The sequence below is a fragment of the Leptinotarsa decemlineata genome, unplaced genomic scaffold (assembly GCF_025532065.1).
Source record: "Leptinotarsa decemlineata unplaced genomic scaffold, Ldec_3_MD MMD2_tig00078422_RagTag_RagTag, whole genome shotgun sequence".
Lineage (NCBI taxonomy): Eukaryota > Metazoa > Arthropoda > Insecta > Coleoptera > Chrysomelidae > Leptinotarsa > Leptinotarsa decemlineata.
Window position 1 is genome coordinate 12,886,482 of NW_027412747.1, and position 19,871 is coordinate 12,906,352.

General features: G+C 36.7%; 2 protein-coding genes across 2 annotated transcripts in view; both read left to right on the top strand.

Moving 5' to 3' along the window:
- Positions 1 to 2,228: 2,228 nt before the first annotated feature.
- Positions 2,229 to 2,972, top strand: LOC141487380 (uncharacterized). The gene has a single exon (XM_074186334.1). The coding sequence runs from the start codon at positions 2,229 to 2,231 to the stop codon at positions 2,970 to 2,972; it is 744 nt and encodes a 247-aa protein (XP_074042435.1).
- Positions 2,973 to 17,813: 14,841 nt separating this feature from the next.
- LOC111512819 (BBSome complex member BBS2) overlaps positions 17,814 to 19,871 on the top strand; it is a 40,532-nt gene continuing 38,474 nt past the window's right edge. Inside the window, exons 1-2 of the mRNA XM_074186443.1 lie at positions 17,814 to 17,980; positions 19,590 to 19,752. Coding sequence (XP_074042544.1) covers positions 17,855 to 17,980; positions 19,590 to 19,752 — 289 coding nt within the window. The 5' untranslated portion in view covers positions 17,814 to 17,854. The remainder of the gene's footprint in view (positions 17,981 to 19,589; positions 19,753 to 19,871) is intronic.

A 19,871-nucleotide genomic window follows, 5' to 3' on the forward strand; every position in this document is an offset into this window, starting at 1 on the left:
ATCATACAAACTAATCAGCTTCGTCGAGAAGCTGGGTTTATTTCGTCAAGAATAGGTGTGAGCAACAGTAAACCTTTGCGGGTTGCGGTGGAGGGTCGAATAGACCCACTCACTTTAGACCTAACCTAACCTATCTGCGTAAAGACAACACGAAACAAAAATGCAATGTTGACCTATAAAATGATTGACTGAAAAGAAAATGCAATTGCAACCTTTTTTCATCACGCGTGTCACATCGGTTCGTCTGGCTACTTGCATGTATTTTTTTGCGCGATAGTTTTGCCCCACCCTTGGGGTTGAGAGGTCTGCAGAAGCAGATTTCAGCGTACACATTCCTTTTGTTACTTTTACAATTTCTCCTAGTTTGGAGCTTATTTAAGAACTAGATCTGATTTTGTCACAAATGAAGCAATCATAATATTAATTTTCATCACTATTCGATGGTTCACTCGTTTTGATACGGGGCTGCCACAACAAGTAATGGTAATATCACTAACTTATTTTTATATCATAATTAATAGTTAATATTATTGAATTTTTTAGCATACTACTTTTAGCATCGATTCTGAATGTTTGAAAAACACAATTGTATTATAATAATGGAAATGTTCAATAAATCAACTTTTGTCGCACTAACTGTCAAATAATAAATATTCATAAATAACAAATAAATTGAAATAACAATGTTTTTAAAGCGCAAAAAATAGCTACGTATTTAGTCTAGCTATTTGCTTGGTTTTTTCAAGGACAAAGCACAGGCACTACAGGAATATGCTTAAGGGGCGCTAAGAGCGGTGTCTGTGCGAAAGTAGTAATATATTAGGGACCGCATCAACAGCTGCTGTTGTCCCTTCTATAATCACCCTCACCTCTTACCCTTTTACCCGCAGTCCCTTGAGACCCAAGGACAAGTTTGTAATAGTTCTCCTTTCCAAAACATAACTTTAAATTACTAAAATTCAAAGAAAACATTGAAAAAAGGTATTTTTTAAATAATCAGAAAACAAATGACAAAGACTTTTCCATTTTCTTTCATATATTGTTGAAAACACATTTTGAAAGTTTATATAAAGATTCATAGACTGGTCCTGGATTCCTCCACTATAACTTATCTGTCAGCAGTTAAAGGCGTTGTTAATCATTTTCAGATATTGGCGTAATGTGACCTTTCCCATCGACTATGAAAACTTGGAACGAGCTATATTTTTGAGAGGAGCACTTGCAAAGATGGTAATCGAAGCAAAAATATGTATACGCAGATTGACTGAGAGTTGTCTTGAAGAGTTTGAAGCTTTGTTAGAAGATTTACTAGAAGGCAACAGGCTTAAGAGTGTAATTCTTCTACCAACACAATTGTCAGTGTAAGTATACAAAGTACATGAATTTGTTTAATGCAGGGGATGATAGATAGGGTCTGCTTCTCAGTGGTTTGACTTTTTCAATATTATATAACAACGTCCTATAATCCAGTATAACAACAATATTGAGCTCAGCTGATTCACACAGTTGTTTTTGAAGCTACTATGATTACCATTAGTGCATTTGAATGAATTTCCCTTCGGGACTTTCAATTTTTTTTCTTTCAGTTCCAATTTTTCTGGAAACTGAAATATTTATTAAATGGTAACACTGAAACCTCTGGCGTATAATTCATCCAAAACAAGCATTTCTTTGAACTTGTGATGCACTGTTTGATGTAGTAATGAATTTTACTGGAGTTTTATTCTAACAACAAACCGTTATTTTAACACTTCGACACGTGTCAGGAGTGTGTGTTTGTTCAAGGAGCAGACGTTTTATTGTTGAGCTCTGCTATTTATTGATATTTATGTGGTAACAATTCGTAGCTTCTAGTTTAATTTCATATCAACGGGTAGATACAGTTTTTGTGATACGAATACAACAAATTCATTTGAAAAAACTTTACTGCAGTGGGAAAAATGACTGATAAACTTTGTAAAGTGTGTAGTAAACCGGTAAATCGTAAAAACCCCGGTCTGCAATGTGGAAGTTTTTGTACTCGGTTTTATCACGGGCAGTGTATCAACATCGTCGGAACTCAGCTCGATAGCCTCCGAACCGAAGGTGTTTCATGGACCTGCCTAGATTGTCGCAGCCGTCCTCGGCAGCCGTCCGTCGGAACTCAGCTCGATACCCTCCGAACCGAAGGTGTTTCATGGACCTGCCTAGATTGTCGCAGCCGTCCTCGATCATCTGTTGGAGCTCCGATGCCGCTGTTGATGAACGATTGCCTGTCCAATTGCTCAGCGACGAACCCTCTGGAAGAGATTCGGGAAGAGCTTAGACAGATCCGGGAACAGCAAGCTATGCTTCTCCAGTCAGTGAACTTTTGCAGCAATAAAATCTCAGACTTTGAGAACGAGCTATCCAAACTCAAAGAACATTTAAAGAAAACAGACCAAATCCTGAATGAAAATAAAAAACTGAAATCTGATTTAGTAGCTCTACAGACAAAAGTGAATGACCTAGATCAGGCTTCACGTTCGAATAACCTAGAAATACAGGGTATTCCTGAAAAACGGAATGAAGATTTACTAAATATTGTGGAGAAAATAGGAGCATATATTAACTACAATGTGACTCCTCACACAGTCGATTATGCACTTAGGGTCCAATCAAATCACAATTCTTCAGACACGACATCAAAGAATATAATTGTTAAATTCACGTTTAAGAAAGAGAGGGATCTATTTCTGATGGCGGTAAAGACCAAACGCATTAGAAACAATAATTCAGCAAAAATGTCTCTGGATGGAATTTCGGATGCATCTATCTACATTAATGAGCACTTAACGTTGGCTAATAAACTGTTGTATAAGGACGTCAGGGCAGCTGCCAGGGACAAGCAATACAAGTATGTCTGGGTCAAGAACGGTGTTATTTTTTGCAGGAAAGATGATTCATCCAGGATAATTGCTATCAAAAGTCAAGAACTCCTCGAAAAAATGTAGTTTTACTTTCCTGTTTTCACATAAGTCTCATTAATTATTATATCTGATCCTCATGGATAAACTGTTAGTGTATGGCCAAAATGTAAATGGATTGCGATCTAGAACTGCTGAATTTAAACTGAATACCCTTAATATAGATGCTGATTTATACTTGATAACAGAAACAAAACTGTTCAATGGAATTTATGACTCCGAAGTTCTTGACCAATCACAATACACTCTCACGGTCACGCCGTGACCGTGAGAGTGCTGCTAGTGCAGATCATAAGAAATCTGGTGGTGGTGTTCTAATCGGTACTAAGAAAAATCTCGAGGTTACTCATCAAATTCAGTTACAAAGTGAAGCAGAGGATATATGGATTACTATACACGAATGCGCTAACGCTACAAAAATTCATGTGTGCTGTGTTTATCTCCCACCTAGAGATGATTATGCAAGAATATCCTTCACTTCGAAACTCCAAGAGAACCTTGATGAACTTTCAGGAGACTCAATAATTATATTTGGTGATTTTAATTTTCGGTATATTAACTGGATGCACAGTCCATGTAACACCTTTTTCATCCCAACAAATACTGATAATACTAATGCTCCTCTGATTGACTTTCTTTCTTTTGGTGGATTCTCCCAATATAATTATGTGCGAAATATCGATGATAGAACATTAGATTTAGTTTTTTCTGTAAATGTTGAATTACCGGATTTGAAAATGAGTGATATTTTTTTGGTGAGGGCTGATTCTTATCATCCACCTATTGAGTTTTATATATATTACCAAGAAATGTACCCACTTAATACCAAAATTGAAAAATTTTTTAATTATAAGAAAGCAAATTATGATGAGTTGAATAATTACTTTCATAATCGCGACTGGGAACAGCTCTTTACCAACCTCTCGATTGACGAAGCGGTAACAAAGTTCTATGAAGCTCTTGAGGAAGGTACTAGATTGTATGTTCCCGAGGTTACTATTAGGAATAAGAGGTTCCCTCTATATTTCTCTATCGATACTGTTAACTGTATAAAACGCAAAAACCTGATGCACAAAAAATGGAAGAAGTATGGCTATCAGTATTATTATGAGGAATTTAAAATACTCAGGCGTAGGAGCAAGAATCTAATCTTCAAAAATTACAAAGCATACGTTGATATATTCAAACAGATATCAAAGTCTACCCGAAGAAATTTTGGAAATACGCGTCAAGTTGTCGAAATGGTGTAGGTATTCCTAATAAATTGAATTTTAATGATACTATTGCAGATAACGCCAAAGATATTTGTATACTTTTTGCCAAATACTTTCGTTCTGTTTATAGTCCATATCAACAATCTTATAATTTCTCCGAGCATCTTAGCAACAACAATTTGATTCATTCTATCCATTTCACCCCTGAATTAGTGCTTGGAAAAATGAACACATTAGACGTCAATAAAGGTGCAGGAATCGACGGCTATCCATTGTATTTTGTTAAAAACTGTGCAGTCAGTTTATGCCTCCCACTCTGTAAACTTTTCAATACATCTATTCAGTCTGGTATCTTCCCAAAGATTTGGAAAACGGCTCTTCTCGTCCCGATATATAAAAACTCAGGCAGTAGAAATCTAGTCAATAACTATCGGGGTATAAGTAAACTCTCTATTTTCAGTAAGGTATTTGAAAGCATAGTTTATGATTCACTATTTTATAGTTTAAAGACCTCACTCTGTGACATTCAACATGGTTTCTTCGCTAAACGTTCCATCGAAACAAATTTAGTCATTTACACCGAATATATCTCGAGTGCACTGGACAGCCGTGAACAAGTTGATTCACTGAATACTGATTTCAGCAAGGCTTTTGACAAGGTTGATCATAACATACTCATGTCGAAACTTGCTGGAATTGGTGTACAGGGCGATCTTCTTAGGTGGCTGTCCTCTTATGTATTTAATCGTAGTCAACTTGTTGGCATCAATGGATTCAAGTCGACGCCCTTCGTGGTTACCTCAGGGGTACCTCAGGGCTCACACCTGGGTTCACTGTTGTTTTTAGTATTCATAAATGACATGCAGTCTTGTTTCCTTTATTCTAATATTTTGTTATATGCGGACGACTTGAAAATATTTAAAAAAATTACCTCCATAAGAGACTGTTTAAAAATTCAGGAAGACCTTGCTAGATTTGTAATATATTGTGATATGAATAAGCTGAAACTCAACGTGGAAAAATGTACATGTATTTCGTTTTATAGAAATCATTCACCCATATTGTTTCAGTATTTGTTGAATAGTATTGCATTAAATAGAGTAGAATATATCAAGGACCTTGGAGTATACTTTGACACAAAATTGAATTTCAATCGCCATGTTGAATATGTCATAAATAGAAGCTACAGAACACTGGGTTTCTTCAATAGAATGTGCAGAGACTTCAACAACGAAGCCGCTATTAAAACTATCTATTATGCATTTGTTTATAGCAAGTTGAATTTCGCTAGCATTATATGGAATCCTTGCTATAATACATTCAAATTGCGTTTAGAACGACTGCAAAATAGGTTTGTTAGACATCTTCATTACCGAATCACTAATGTCTATGTAACTCACGGGATTAATCAAATCCGTAACTATTATAACATTCAGCCTCTAGAACAACGGAGAATCACTTCGGATCTAGTGTTTGGCTATAAAATTTTAACGAATCTTATTGACTTGCCTGAGTTGATAGCAATGATGTTCTTTCATGTACCCCAGAGAAACACAAGGAATACATATTTATTAGCTACTTCCACATATAACACCAATGTGGGGAAAAACTCTCCAATAAATAGAATTACAGACTCATTCAACAGATACTGTTTCAATTTGGACGTTTTTTTCATGTCCTTACAAATGTATAAAAGTAACATAAGGAAAATATTCAATTTTTAATCATTTATGTTTTTGATTAAGCATTTAGATCATTTACCTGTTGAACGCCAGTTTTGTTAGCACAATCTGTATTTTAGTGAATACTTGTTTGGGTTCTTTTACCTGTATGTGTCCCGAATTTAGAATAAATAAATAAATAAAATAAATAAAAAGATCACCAAGTGATCACCTTCAAGAGAAAACAGTTTAATATTCCTCTTGGTGATCGAAATACGTGTCGAGGTGTTGAAGTAACGGTTTGGTGTTGGGACAAAACTCCAGTAATAGTCAGTCCAGAACTACAATACTCTTCTCGACACGCGTTTTATCATCCAAGCTGACGTCTTCAGACGATAAAAAAACTATTTCCCAACTCTGAGCTTGCCTCTATTTATAACTAACATTGATTTCTGGTTTTTAACAGACTGAATAATAAAAAATAAACGATCGGCTATTTGGTGTAGGACCGTGTAGGACCATCACTGTTCACAGTTCTGATGTCATAACTATTTCCAGACTTTCGAAAGCACCCAAAAATCATATATGCACTGCGTCTAATCGAAATATTATTGGACACTTCATTTAATTTATACCACCCGACTTTTATTTTCCAACATCATGTCTATAAGGTTTTAGTTGAAGTCAGCAAAAAACTTTGAACCAATTTCTTTTTAAAAAATTGAAAATTTACAATAATCTTCCCTGAATATACGTTTCCTAATCAAGTTATCTACTATTCCAGACAGCCCATTGTTCACGTTTCCATAAATCACTCTGTTAACTTTCGGAAAATTTTAGAAAGATGGCGTCTTCATCTTCTGAAGACACCAATTTGGTTCGTGAAACGCGTATCGAAAACAGTATTTCAGTTCTGGTGTTTGGGAAAAGTGCTTGTTTTGGATTTGAAACTTCCATTTTAAATATATGATTACCAACAATTCAACGAGGTCAGCGTAAAAATAACCTACTTATTAACTGAATAATTTATTTTACACAAAAAAAAGATCTTCCTACATACGATCATGGTTATTTTCAATTCCTGAATCACTACTTTCGCTCTGCTACCTGTAAGACCTAGTAGACCTCTCTTTAACGAGCTACAAGTATCACCCCTTATTTTTCTTTACATATTGGAAACTACTTGTTACATTTACAAACATAGAAATACTTTGCTCTGTCATAATGACATTCACGGTCGTTCCACCAGGAATCGGCATTTGCTGAATACTCCTGAAAACAGATTGAACCTAGCGCAAAACGGTCCTCTAAGCATCGAATGTTTAATAAAATTCCCCAAAACATCACAGATGAACCTACCTATTTCAGATTCAAGAAGTCACTGAAAAAGTACTTACTGAGGGTGCTTTCTATACTTTGGAAGAATTTTTAGTATATAAATCACTGATATTATATTCTGTCGTATTCTGTGTGTAATTGAATATTTTACCCTGATATTTAAATTGTAGTGTACTCTGTCTGTACTTGTACTTATTATTTTAACATTTAACTTTTTATGAGTCAGTGGGCTATGCTTGAAGAAAGGCAGTAAACAAATCTAAAGAAAAGAACTTTATATGTTCAAGTCCGTCTCGGATATACCTACACAGTAGGTTGAATGGACTGACGCCTATCAGAAAACAACTACTCCACTGGCTAATACCATGCATGGTCATTGGATTATATTCGACAGGCGTCAGTGCAGAAATCTTCACAGAAAATTTCCTGCATATGCAATTGGCAATACAACTGAAAGAGTCGACCTTCAATTTTGGAATGGGCACTCTTGCAGACCGGTTTCAGGCTCTTTAGCCAATCGTCAGTGTAAGATAGTGATCATCATCGACCTAAAGTCAATGATATTCCATAATTGAAAATCGGAATTCTTTCGGAGTATTTCATTCCTCGTCTTAAGTTGGAGCGAACATTAAAAATGTCACTCTATCTAGTGGACGAGGTACTAACCAACTGTAATCCGAAATTTGCCCGATTCCTCTGAATAAGGAAGAAACACTTTCTCATTAGTCAGTGAGCCATGCTTGAAGACAGGCAGTAAACAGATTTAAATAAATGAACTTCAAATGTTCAAGCCCGTCTCGGATATACCTACATAGTAGGTTGAATGAACTGACGCCTATCAGAAAACAACTACCAGTGGTCTTCAGATTAATAAATTTGATTGGTTGATTGAAGATGCGCCTGATATAATAATATCGAAACAGATGATACAAAGTATCACGTAGAATCGCGATGATCTTTCCCAAAGTTCTCCCGAAAAACTCATCAATTTCACTCTGACAGAACCATTGTACGGAACCAGTCAACATGAGCGGCTTGCTGAAGGCCTCTTTTATCCTAAAATTAAATTGAATGCAATGTACCAAGTCATTTAACGACACTTGTTGTTCAGACAGGTTACAAACCAAAACATTGCTCATTGATGTATTCAAAACTTATAGTGTGGCTGGTCTGAAAATGTAAATAATAATAATAACAATAAATGGGCTACTTTGGCGAACTCGCTTCACCATAACATCTGTTCAAGCAAGAGTCCAAACAGGGTGGGTCACTTTCAGAAGGGGTGTATTTCAGGGTGATTCCCTCAGTCCCCTTCTATTCTGCATCTCACTATTGCCATTATCCGTTGCGCTCAGAAATACTCGAGGGTATAACTGTGGCACCCCCGAAAACCGGAGGCACAAGGTCACCCATCTGTTTTATATGGATGATCTTAAACTTTATGCCTCTGGAGAGAAGGATCTCCATCAGTCCTTGAGGGTGGTGGAAGAGTACACGTTTGCTATCGGTATGAAATTCGGGATAGACAAATGTGCAATGGTCCATCTCGAAAGAGGACGATGCGGGGACCACGGAGAGGATGTGCGGCTCGTAGATGGAAGCATCCTACACCATCTGGATGCCGGAGAGACGTATACTTACCTTGGGGTGGAACAACGCCACTCACAAGAGGTAACTGCAGTGAAAAACTCTCTCCGCGGCAAGTATCAGCACAAACTTCGACATATCTGGTCATCGGAAATGTCGGGGAAGAACAAAGTTGCTGCAACAAATATGCTTGCCGTTCCAATCTTACTCTACTCGTTTGGAGTAGTGAAGTGGACTCTGGAGGAGCTGTATGAACTCGACGTGAAGACCTGAAAAATGATGCATCTCTATAGGAGTTTGCATCCCAAATCGTCAGTTCCACGGTTGTACTTTCCACGACAACAGGGAGGCCGTGGACTTTTGAGTTTGGAGTGTCTACATGACAGAATGGTACTGGATACGGATTCCCTTCTCTGCATGGTCCGAAACCATGAGAGAGCAGGAATTGGAACATTTCTCCTTAGGGCAGCTACCCGAGCAGCTGATGAACTCGGTATAGTTTTCGACTCTGAACGAGGTGACTACAACTCTGTCACCGAGTGGGAACCCGTTCAGCAAAAAACTCAGATAAAAGCCGCAGAGATCACCTTACTTCTGCGGCAACTCAAGGATAAGACAATGCATGGAGTCTTCTTCAATAACATTGGAGACCTTGGCTTATCAAAGCGCCTGACGTTCGCTTTTCTCAGGTCGAGTGGGCTGAAGTCGGAAACTTAGGGGTTCATCATGGCTTGCCAGGATGGTGTCTTCAACACTTTAGTCTACCGCAGTCGCGTGATGGGTATAGAGGTTCCTGACACAAGGTGCAGGGCCTGCCGCGAGGCGCCCGAGACCCTAATGCACTTGCTATCAGCATGTCTAGCATATGCGGTCTCGGCCTATATCCATCGACATAACGCGGCCCTAAGAGTGCTATATTACCATCTACGGCACTCTTACGGTATTGAGGAGACACCGGTGTTGCCCTACGCTTCGGGGGATATTGAATCCGTTGTGGGGAACGAGAAGTGCTGAATTTATTGGAACTATTCGTTCCCCACCCTCAGGCTTATACAAGCTAATAAGCCTGATGTGGTCCTTCTCGACCACCAGAGCAAAACGATATTTGTCGTGTAGTTTTCAGCTCCTTGCGAGACGAATATCGTCAGAAAAGAGGAGGAAAAACGGATAAAATATGGAGATTTTCTCTTCGATCTCCGCAGACTTTATCCAGATCACTTTGTCAAGATGGTTGTTCTGAGTATTGGAGTCTTTGGTGGAATGATGTCCTCCCTACTCTCGAATCTAAAAATCATACCGGCTTGCCGCACTGAGGCAGAAATCTTAGCCGTACAGATGCAGAAGGCTTTCATTCTTGGCTCACTGCGCTTACTCAGGGCACATGATTCTCGGACCCAATGATCACTGACCAGCGTACACTACGGTGAAAAAAAAACAATGAATGGGCTACATTCTTTGACACATTGTTTATAAAAAATAAGTATATACAGAAATCAATGAAAGGGCGAAGTTAAGCCGAGGCTGTTTCACAACTCAACCTAAGGGATAGCATGTATTATATAAAAACATAAAAATAATTACCTAGTATACATTGATAAGTGAGTAGTTCATAAATCTTTGTAAAACCAAGAAAAAGCAAAGGCTATAAATTTCAAAGTAAATATTAAAAATCTATGTAGCTTGAATAAGGTAAAATATATAGCAAAACATACACAAAAGTGAGACAAAGGGAAAACCATATGAGCAAGGCAAAACATGAATATATTATCTATCCAGAAGTAAAGTAACTCACAAATTATAGGAAGCAAAAAATGAGTCTTGAACCATCAACTCTACATTTAGGCCCTGAACTAGGTTACTAAAAACTTTGGTATGAAGCTAGATCCAGATCGGGAAAGATGAAAAGTTCTGGAAAAATGTACCTGCGGGGTTTTTCTGCTAAAAAGCTACAAAAGTGGCTGCACCTATAGTCGGCTACAATGATACACTGACATGGAAAACATCCTGTGTTGGCAGATCTACAAATTCTATGTATTTCGAATAACGTCGTCTACCAGGCCTACAAAATTAGTAGAATAATGAAGTGTCTTGCCAAAAAAGCGAGAAACTTTATACCTTCTCTTGAGCTGGAGAACTCCTTTGAGGTCATTGCATGTAGAATCTCTCTAGCTGAAGTCAGTATCTGCAACTTAAAATCACTTCTTTAACTACTAAGTATTTTCTTCATTAATCTGTTTCATAATATTGAAGCCAATGGCATATTCAATAAGGAATTTCAGACATATAAAGAAAAGCAAGTCAAAATACACCACACTACAAACTAACACGTGGAACACGTGAAACGTATCAGGAAGTTTATATAGGAAGGACTTTAAGGAATTTCGAGACGAGAATCTACGAACTGATTCAAACCATTCCTTTTATGTTTGCCACCGTTCAGAGAACAACTACGATTTCAACATGGACTACGACATATTACATATATAAAATAATGGACAAAAGAATGGAGCAAGAATCTCTAGAAATCAATAAACACAAACACTGAAATTCATTGTGGAAATTGTATAGTTACTATCATGGATAGTTTTAATATTTTCATCAACAGGTCAGTGTATATATCCATATTGAGGGAGGTAATACCCTTGATCCTTAGTTCGACATCATAATGTATTTCGAATGGGGACGACAGCTGATTAATGGAAAACAAAATTTCAAACTTATTTTACAACGGAAAAATTTTCTTTGAAACCACCATTTCTGATAAAGTCAAAAATAACTGGTGTGATATGTTTAATATTGTTTCATGACTTAAGTGTGATGATGATTGAGATATTGAATTAAAAAAGCATTCTTATTAAACCCTAGTTCATAGAATAGCAGAGAAAAGTCATTTTTACTCTTTTTTTTTTACAGACACCGTCACGAAAACTGGAAGTACTTAGTAGATCTGTACCAGATATGTTCTAGCCTGAAACCAAAGTTTTTATCAAAGGGTGTTGAAGTAACTTGGGCGTATTTTGAATATGAATTTGATTCGTAATAACATCGACAAATCTTTTTGTTTGTTGAGAATTTTTGTGATATTCAGTAATGTCTTTTAATGATTTACCGATATTTTACCGATATTTTTTTGTCACAGCCCCCACTGCTCATTTCATATATCCCCTACTTTTCACTTTCTAATACCTTGCCTATCTGTAGACAGGAATCTACAGATTTCTAACCTTATGGTTCCTGAAATGTACGGTCTACTTAAAATTCACAAACCCGGCAACTCAGTGCGATTAATTGTCTGCTCCATAACTTCTTCTACTTATAAATTTGCTGAATGGCTATCCAAATATGTTGATAATCTGTCAATCTCACAATTGAGTTGAAGTTGTGTTAATTCACATGAATTTATGGATAAAATTGAAGATGTAGAGTTGCGAGATTAAAGAGATTTTAGTATGATTTGATGTATCCTTGTTGTTTCCAAGTGTTCCTATATAAAACATCATTGAATATTTGAGGGATCTTCTGAGAGTGCAGAATATTGCAAACAACCAACAAAAATCTGCATGAAACAGAATTGCATCTATTTCAACAACTATTTATACAGACATAACGAAGAAAAGGCAGTGAAACACCCACTATCCCCATTTATAGCTAATCTATTCATGAGCAGATTCGAATTAGAAGCAAAAAAAAGAGTTAGATTACTTTGAATCAATGTCTTTTCGAAAAGTCGAAGAATTACTAAGATTTTCCCTGATAACAATCTTCTCAATATCTTATCTTCCTTTCAATCACTAAGATAACCAAGGATGATAACTCTTCGTTATTCTCAATTTTTTATGTGGAGTTATCATTCGGGGATCTGTTGTTTAGAGTTGAAACAAAGTCCTCTACCTAAGATTCCTTCATGTCAATAATCCCATGAACAGCATCTGCAAATCAAATCCAAGTTCCTGACATCCAATTCAAATTTGCTAATGAAAAGATCAGCTATGAATCAGGACAGTAGATTTTCCATTGTTTTGGATGCGTGCTGTCTGTGGAAACAGTTGTTGAAATCTGTCTGTTTTGAAAAATCTGTTTTTCCGTTAATCAGCTGTCGCCCCCATACGAACGACCACGAACTAAGGACTAACGAGGTCTTACCTTTTAACGTGTGATTCCTAACACGATTGCAGAATCATTCCAGCTTCAACCAGATAAATTCTCTTGAGAAAAATATCTGGTCGAGGCGGAATCGAACCCACGGCCTTCCGATCGTGAGTCGGGCGCACTACCACCGCGGCCAATTCCACAACACTGTGGAATGTATGTTATTCTGTTCCATGCAGATTCTAGTCAGTTGTTTGTAGTTTTCGATTACTTCTTTACTGAGACTATTGAGCCAGAGAACATCTCTCAAATATTCATTAGTTGGTATATGGACAACTGATCATTTACATACTCAATTTCATCTATAAAATCATGTGAGTTAACAACTCGATTGTGATATTAAGATAGTTCTCAATTGTTTGGTTAGACATTTAGCAGTTTTATAAGTGGAAAGTTATGATCGACACTTGCCAGGTTTGTGTATTTCAAATAGACCGTATATTTCAGGAACAATTGAGTTAGAAACCTGTAGACTCCTGTTCCAGTTTCATTAAAGGTTCAGATTGCATTTTCAAAAAGTTTTCAATTGATTAGAAATAAATGAACACTTCAGTCTAGCAGATCACTATTATAATATTCATGCAGTCATTGTTCACTGTAGTTCTGGCGTTGAATTTGGTCATTATTACGCCTTGGTCAAAGACAAAACGGACTGGTTTAAGTTTGACGATAGGCGTGTCACGAAGTGTTCTGGCGATGTATTGAATTTATTGGAGCCTCTGGAGATACCCTACATTTTGTTTTATAAGAGAGAGGACATTGGCAGATCGAGACCTTCAGATGATGTGGTGCTGCAGGTTTTTTCGGGTTTTCCTGCAGCTGAAAAAGCAAATGTGACACTGGAATCAATGATGTTACCCCGAAGCGCCAATTAATTTTTGTTGTTGTTTTGAAATTTCATGATTTGTATTTTGAAAGTGTTATCATTGTTTGTGAGAGTTCGGATATCTGTTTCCATAAAGTTTATAAACCGATAGTTGAAATGCTGGAAAATAAATAAAAAAGATAAAAATCAAAAACTACTGAATTTGCACATTTATAAATATAATTATCTTCTATCGTCTATATTTCCTCAATATTTATAGTTTCAGTATTATAATTTGTGAAATGGGCATCAATTCATTGGTTGATTATTCTCTACCATGTAATTTTCTGCATGCAATCTTATGCCACATACAAGTTTTGCAACAACTAGGTACATTTATTGTATATGGAAAGGTGATATTTCGACTTATATTTCCCAATGTATGCAAGAGGTGTATTTTTAGCAGATACAAATTATATATTTTCATCCAGGGCTCAATGAATAAATAAACGACAAATTCAATTTGTTTTTTTTATTTGTAGCACATTTTCTTGATATCATTAACCAAACAAAAAATGTGCCAACACTCCTTTCCAACAAAAGTCTGATTATCAGAAGATTTGATAAGCTTTTTTTATATGAAGTCATTGAATCGATCAAAGATTCATTAAAATACCATAATATTGAATATTCTTGCATCAAATACTAGTGTCATATACAGTCTTAAATCGGCACAGATGTAGTGCAACAAAATAGTTACAGGAGATTCCTAACTCTTTTACACTCATCCCAATTTTCTAAAAGTATTTTATTGATTAATGATATGGTATATTGAAATTATCAAAATTTTAATTATTATTATATTCATACAATGGCAGATATCTTTTGGGAAATCGTTCAGAAACGATAGTCGTTGCCGACCGATACTTCACCAGATCAACTACTCCCTTTTCTAATGCCATGACGTTTATTGAATTATATCAAAAAATCCTTGTGTAATGTTCTTCAGAGAACAGGAATCAAGTTAGAAGGGCATCCCAACTAAAACCAACAAGCAGAATTTTGTTTCGATACGGACAGGGTAACCACTTGCAAGCAAATATCGGTCAGGAAACAACTAGTATATCTTAAGGACAATGAATTACATCTGGCATCTACGAGTATTTGTGCAATGTTCCTCCAGAAGGACACTTCTGTGGTACTTGTAAGAAAGCAATAAGTATTATTCTTTATTTAGTTGACACTACCACCTGCGTACATATTGGCAAGCATATCAAATCTCTTCATTCGTTTGAAACTCTTTGACACGTTTTCCGAACTTTGTTCGGAAAGCGTGTTTTATCCAGTTCTGAGCTACGTTTGAAGTTGCTAGTCCTTTAGCTTATCAGTAACTTAATATCAAATCGATTCCAAAATTTGAACCAAACAGTCAAAGAGTAAAAACGTGGAACAATTTGAATAAAAAATTCAAAGTGTTTCATGATATTCTACATTGCCACAAAACACCTTTTTAATTTCTCATTCGCTGACAAATCCACTCGTGGCAGGTAATTTATGGATGCCCAGTACTCATTAAAATTCTGATTAATCACCTCAACAATAATGTATTCTACATAAATCTGTTTAAAAAAATATATTCTAATCTGTTTTTCCGTTAATCGTGCATATGCATATGCAGATGACATAGTTATCTTGCAGACCGGCAAATTTGTGAACACACTGTGCGATAGAGCGCAGGATGGGCTTAAATTAATAGAAACATGGTATAGGGAACACTCACTGTCCTTTTCACTAGGAAAAGAAGTTTATTGGGCTTAAAACCTCTCGGAATCTTCAAAAGCAAACTGAACTTCTCTGAAGAGGTGAAATACTTTGGTACTACCCTCGACAGGAAGTTAACATGGAACTCTTACCTACTGAGTAGAGCAAAAATAGCATATGAGCAATATCGAAAGACAGTGGGACGCACATGGGGTCTTTCACCCCAAGTGGTCACCTGGATCTACACTGCAATAGTAAGACCTATGTTAACGTACGGAGCCATTGTATGGGAACCGAAAGTTCTACAAGCAACGGCCATCCAAAAATTATATCAAATACAGTGATTGGTTTGTTTAAACATTACAGAAGCCATGAGAACAACACCAACCGCGGCAATGGAATTAATTACTGGTCTGACCTCTCTGGTCCTGTATGTTAAGGAGGTTGCATTCATGGCCATGTTACGATTGCGCACGGCTTGTGTAAACCTCGAAGTAGCAATGGGTCAATTGAGGCTGAGCCTATGGCGAAGAGCGCTAAATGCTTAACGCTTAATACAATTAAACCCAGGTTTGTGTTCGATAAACCCTACAAAATTCAAATGAAACAGAACACAGATGCTACAAATGCAATACGCATAAATACAGACGGCTCAAATACCAAATAAGGCTCAGGATGTGGAGTTTAGTCCAGATCACTAAACCTAAGGATTAAGTGGGATACCAGCTAGTTCTGTTTGAACCAGCGTGATTCGAACAGAACTAGCTGATATCTCAATCGCCACAAAAGAAATAACCAAGAAAGGGATTTCTGGCAAAAACATAACAATCTGCACTGATAGTAGACAAGCCTTATTAGCCTTGAACAGACAACGTGTTACCTCAGGACTAGTACTAGAGTGCCACCAAGATTTAGCCAAAGCCTCGGTAGATAATAACAATATCCTGAGGTGGGTTATAGGGCACGACAGGAGAAAAGGTAATCGCATTGCCGACTCTTTAGCCAAGGAAGCGGCTGGACTATGAATTTCAGGACCCAGTGGCCTCTACGGCCTGATGAGTTCGACAATTGCGGAACCAGCTGAATTTTACACCCATGCTCAATCCCTAAAGAGAGGATGGAATCAAAGGATGCAATCTTGCCAGGATTACCCTGGGCGACCCTGGGAAGCTGGCGCCGAGGAAATATCTGGCGATGACCAGGAAAAATCTACGCTCAACAGTAGGATATCTGCCTGCCCAATATCAACTGAGGAAACACTTCCATAATATGGGGCTAGTGGACACAGCTCTATGCAGGTTGTGTGAACAGAAAAATGAAACTGTCAGGCATGTCCTATACGAGTGTCCGGAGTTATCGTCAATAAGAGAATGTGTGTTCGGCGAGTCTTGGCCTACACCCGCCAATATAAAGAAGATGTCTTCTAGAGACCTGTCCACCTTCCTGGAAAGGACAAAATGGACGATGACCTAGGAGAACAACTCCTCGGGACGATGTACAATGAGTCATATGTGGCCTGAGTTCTGTGGGCCAACACTCTCCCTCCCTAATCTATAGATAGAGATACACAGTCCTTAAAAAATGAAACTGTGGAACACAAACATCGGAAGTTTAGCATTTACTGTGCTACGGCGTACATCTATGTATGAATAGACACGCCTCGACAAGGACTACTTCAGTTTCAAGTTCAACAACCAGCAGAGCATATGAATATGGCAAATGTAATCTTAGTGAAACGTCGTGAATCGAAATCAATGGTAAGGACAGGTTACAGAAAATTATCAGTTTTTACCAAGCTTTCGGAACGACTCAATGCCTTTCTCGGTGTAATCTATAAGAAGTTGATCTCAATAGCTGAATAAAAGATTTATGTTGGCGTTACTCGTTACTACTAATGAAAAAAACCATTTAGGTTTATGAAAAATAAAATCAATTTTGAAAAAAAAAGTATACCACTGATATGAGATTATTTACAAAAATGGAATATCTGCTCATGTCTCCACGGAGGCCGCTTCAGCCATCTTCAGTTTATAAAAAACCTAGCAATCAAAAAATATCAACTGGAAACGAAACAGAGCGGTAGTACATGAAAGGGAGACAGGCTTTTTCGGTGTTTGTGACTCCGCCGCTTTCACCTCCATGCGAGGTTACGAAATACCCCAAAATATTTTAATAGCATTGGGGTTCATGCACCTTTCAATCATTACGAAATGATAATGATAAAAGATTTGTCATATTTCTAAGAATCGCTTATTTTTGTGTCAATAATCTGTATATAAATGAAACAGGGGTGAACACAGGTGTAGTTTGACATCGATCAATATTTACCTGGATACACATGTTTGTATTCCGAATATAGATAGAAACCCAGTTGTGAAAAAATATCTCAAAAGTATGGATAAATTAATAGGTCCTGTTTTCAATCTAGAACTCAATTATAAAATAGTTCCTGGACTAGTTACTTTAGGAAGATACGACGGAGCACATCCATGTTTAACAGCTGCTACTACAACGGACAAGGTGAACAAACTATTTTCGTTAGAATTATATAAATTCTACTTTTTCGACATTTAATTTTATGACGAATTAATACAGTTAATTGTGTGATTTTCACTACACACGGTTTTACTAAAACCGCAACACGTGTTTCGCTATACAATGGCTTCCTTAAGCGTAAACAATGATATGTTTTCCAATGCAAAATAGGCGAAAATATCTTTTCCTGTTTTCTTGCATTTCAAACAATGTATTTCTCAGGAAAGGAAAATGCGATACTGTGCATTATCACAAGTAATCCGGTGGACTCAAGGATTGATAGGATTTCATTAGGTAAATGTAAACCTTTTCAACTATCTAAAATTTTTATCTTTGTATAATGCAGAGCAAATTATTTTGTAATATGTCTTATTGAATGCACGTTTTATTTTTATTATTATAATTATTATCAATAATATCTGCGTAGCATTCAACTGTTTCATCGTTTTTATGCATTGAGGGAAATAATCGCCAATATATTGCAAGTGATACTTTTTTTGATGAACTTCTCCAAACTTTTTTGCCACGAGAGAAAAACCGGCAAATACGAACAAAGTTTTGCAATCAGAGTTTGTCCAATGTAGGTATTTGATTTATCATCTGTTACTGATTTGTCTTTTAATGGTAAATATTTGCATCTAATAATATTCATTTGAAATGTTCATACTCCAAACTTTTTGATCAATGGAAATCTGACTTTTGCTCAGTTTCTTTATTTATGTCTCACAATCAATGCTCGTTTGGAAGCCAAAATGCGTAGTGATATGCATATACTATACAGGGTGCTTCAAATTCGATCCTCACCATTGGGATCTCTTAAACTATCAGAGAAACGATGATGGTTGAAGTGGGGCAAAGTTGCGCATTCACCTGACTAACAATATGCCGTTGAGAAAGTTCTGAAATTCCGAGTACATCCGGAGATATCCAGAAAAAACAGAAATTTCGGAAAATAATTTTTAGTTTTTTCTGGCTTGATTTTCAGAAGGATTCGGAAATAAATTTCACTTGCACATTGCCACTTTTCCCCTGCTATATAATGGTGTTTCATATCTATCCGACGTTTCGTTTCCGGCCGCCATCATGAGCTACATTGGATTTTTTTTGTTTTGAATAGAACCAGATTTTATCTATTCAATGATGTATCATAAGTTATCATTCTTTCTCAAAAAATTGGAGATATTGAATAAAATGAATTCTTATCATAATAGGCTTTGACTTTGATGTTTCTAAATTTGACTTTCAATTTGTTACACTCAATGACATTTTCTTATTGTACAAGTCATTGAATTTTTGGCTAAAAATAGCTTTCACGAATGAAGAAAAAAGAGATATGATACAAATTTATTACAAATACGATAGAAACAATTTTAGGACATCGGAAATGTATTTAAACTTGTATCCGGATATCTCCGGATATACTCGGAATTTCAGAACTTTCTCAACGATATATTGTTAGTCAGGTGAATGCACAACTTTGCCCCAATTCAACCATCTCCATATCTTTCATAGTTTCCGAGATCCCAATGGTGAGGATCGAATTCAAAACACGCTGTATACTAAAACACGTTTGGATATAGTTTACTCTTTTCAGGTTTTGATACACAGTCCACACAGAAGAAATGCTTCTGTAACAGGAAGGATCCTATGGTCGGAATCCAATAGGGAGATTGCAACCCTGAATATCAATCAAACGATAACGTGTCTCACCGTTGGAATGTTGTTACCAGATGAAGAAAAAGACGTTTTGATAATTGGTAATTGAGTATCTCCTTTTTCAAATTCAGTTCATCATTCTGAGCAGTCTCAATTAACTTCATTCACTCTGAATGATAATAATTATGGAATTTTCACACTATGAATTTTATTCAAGATG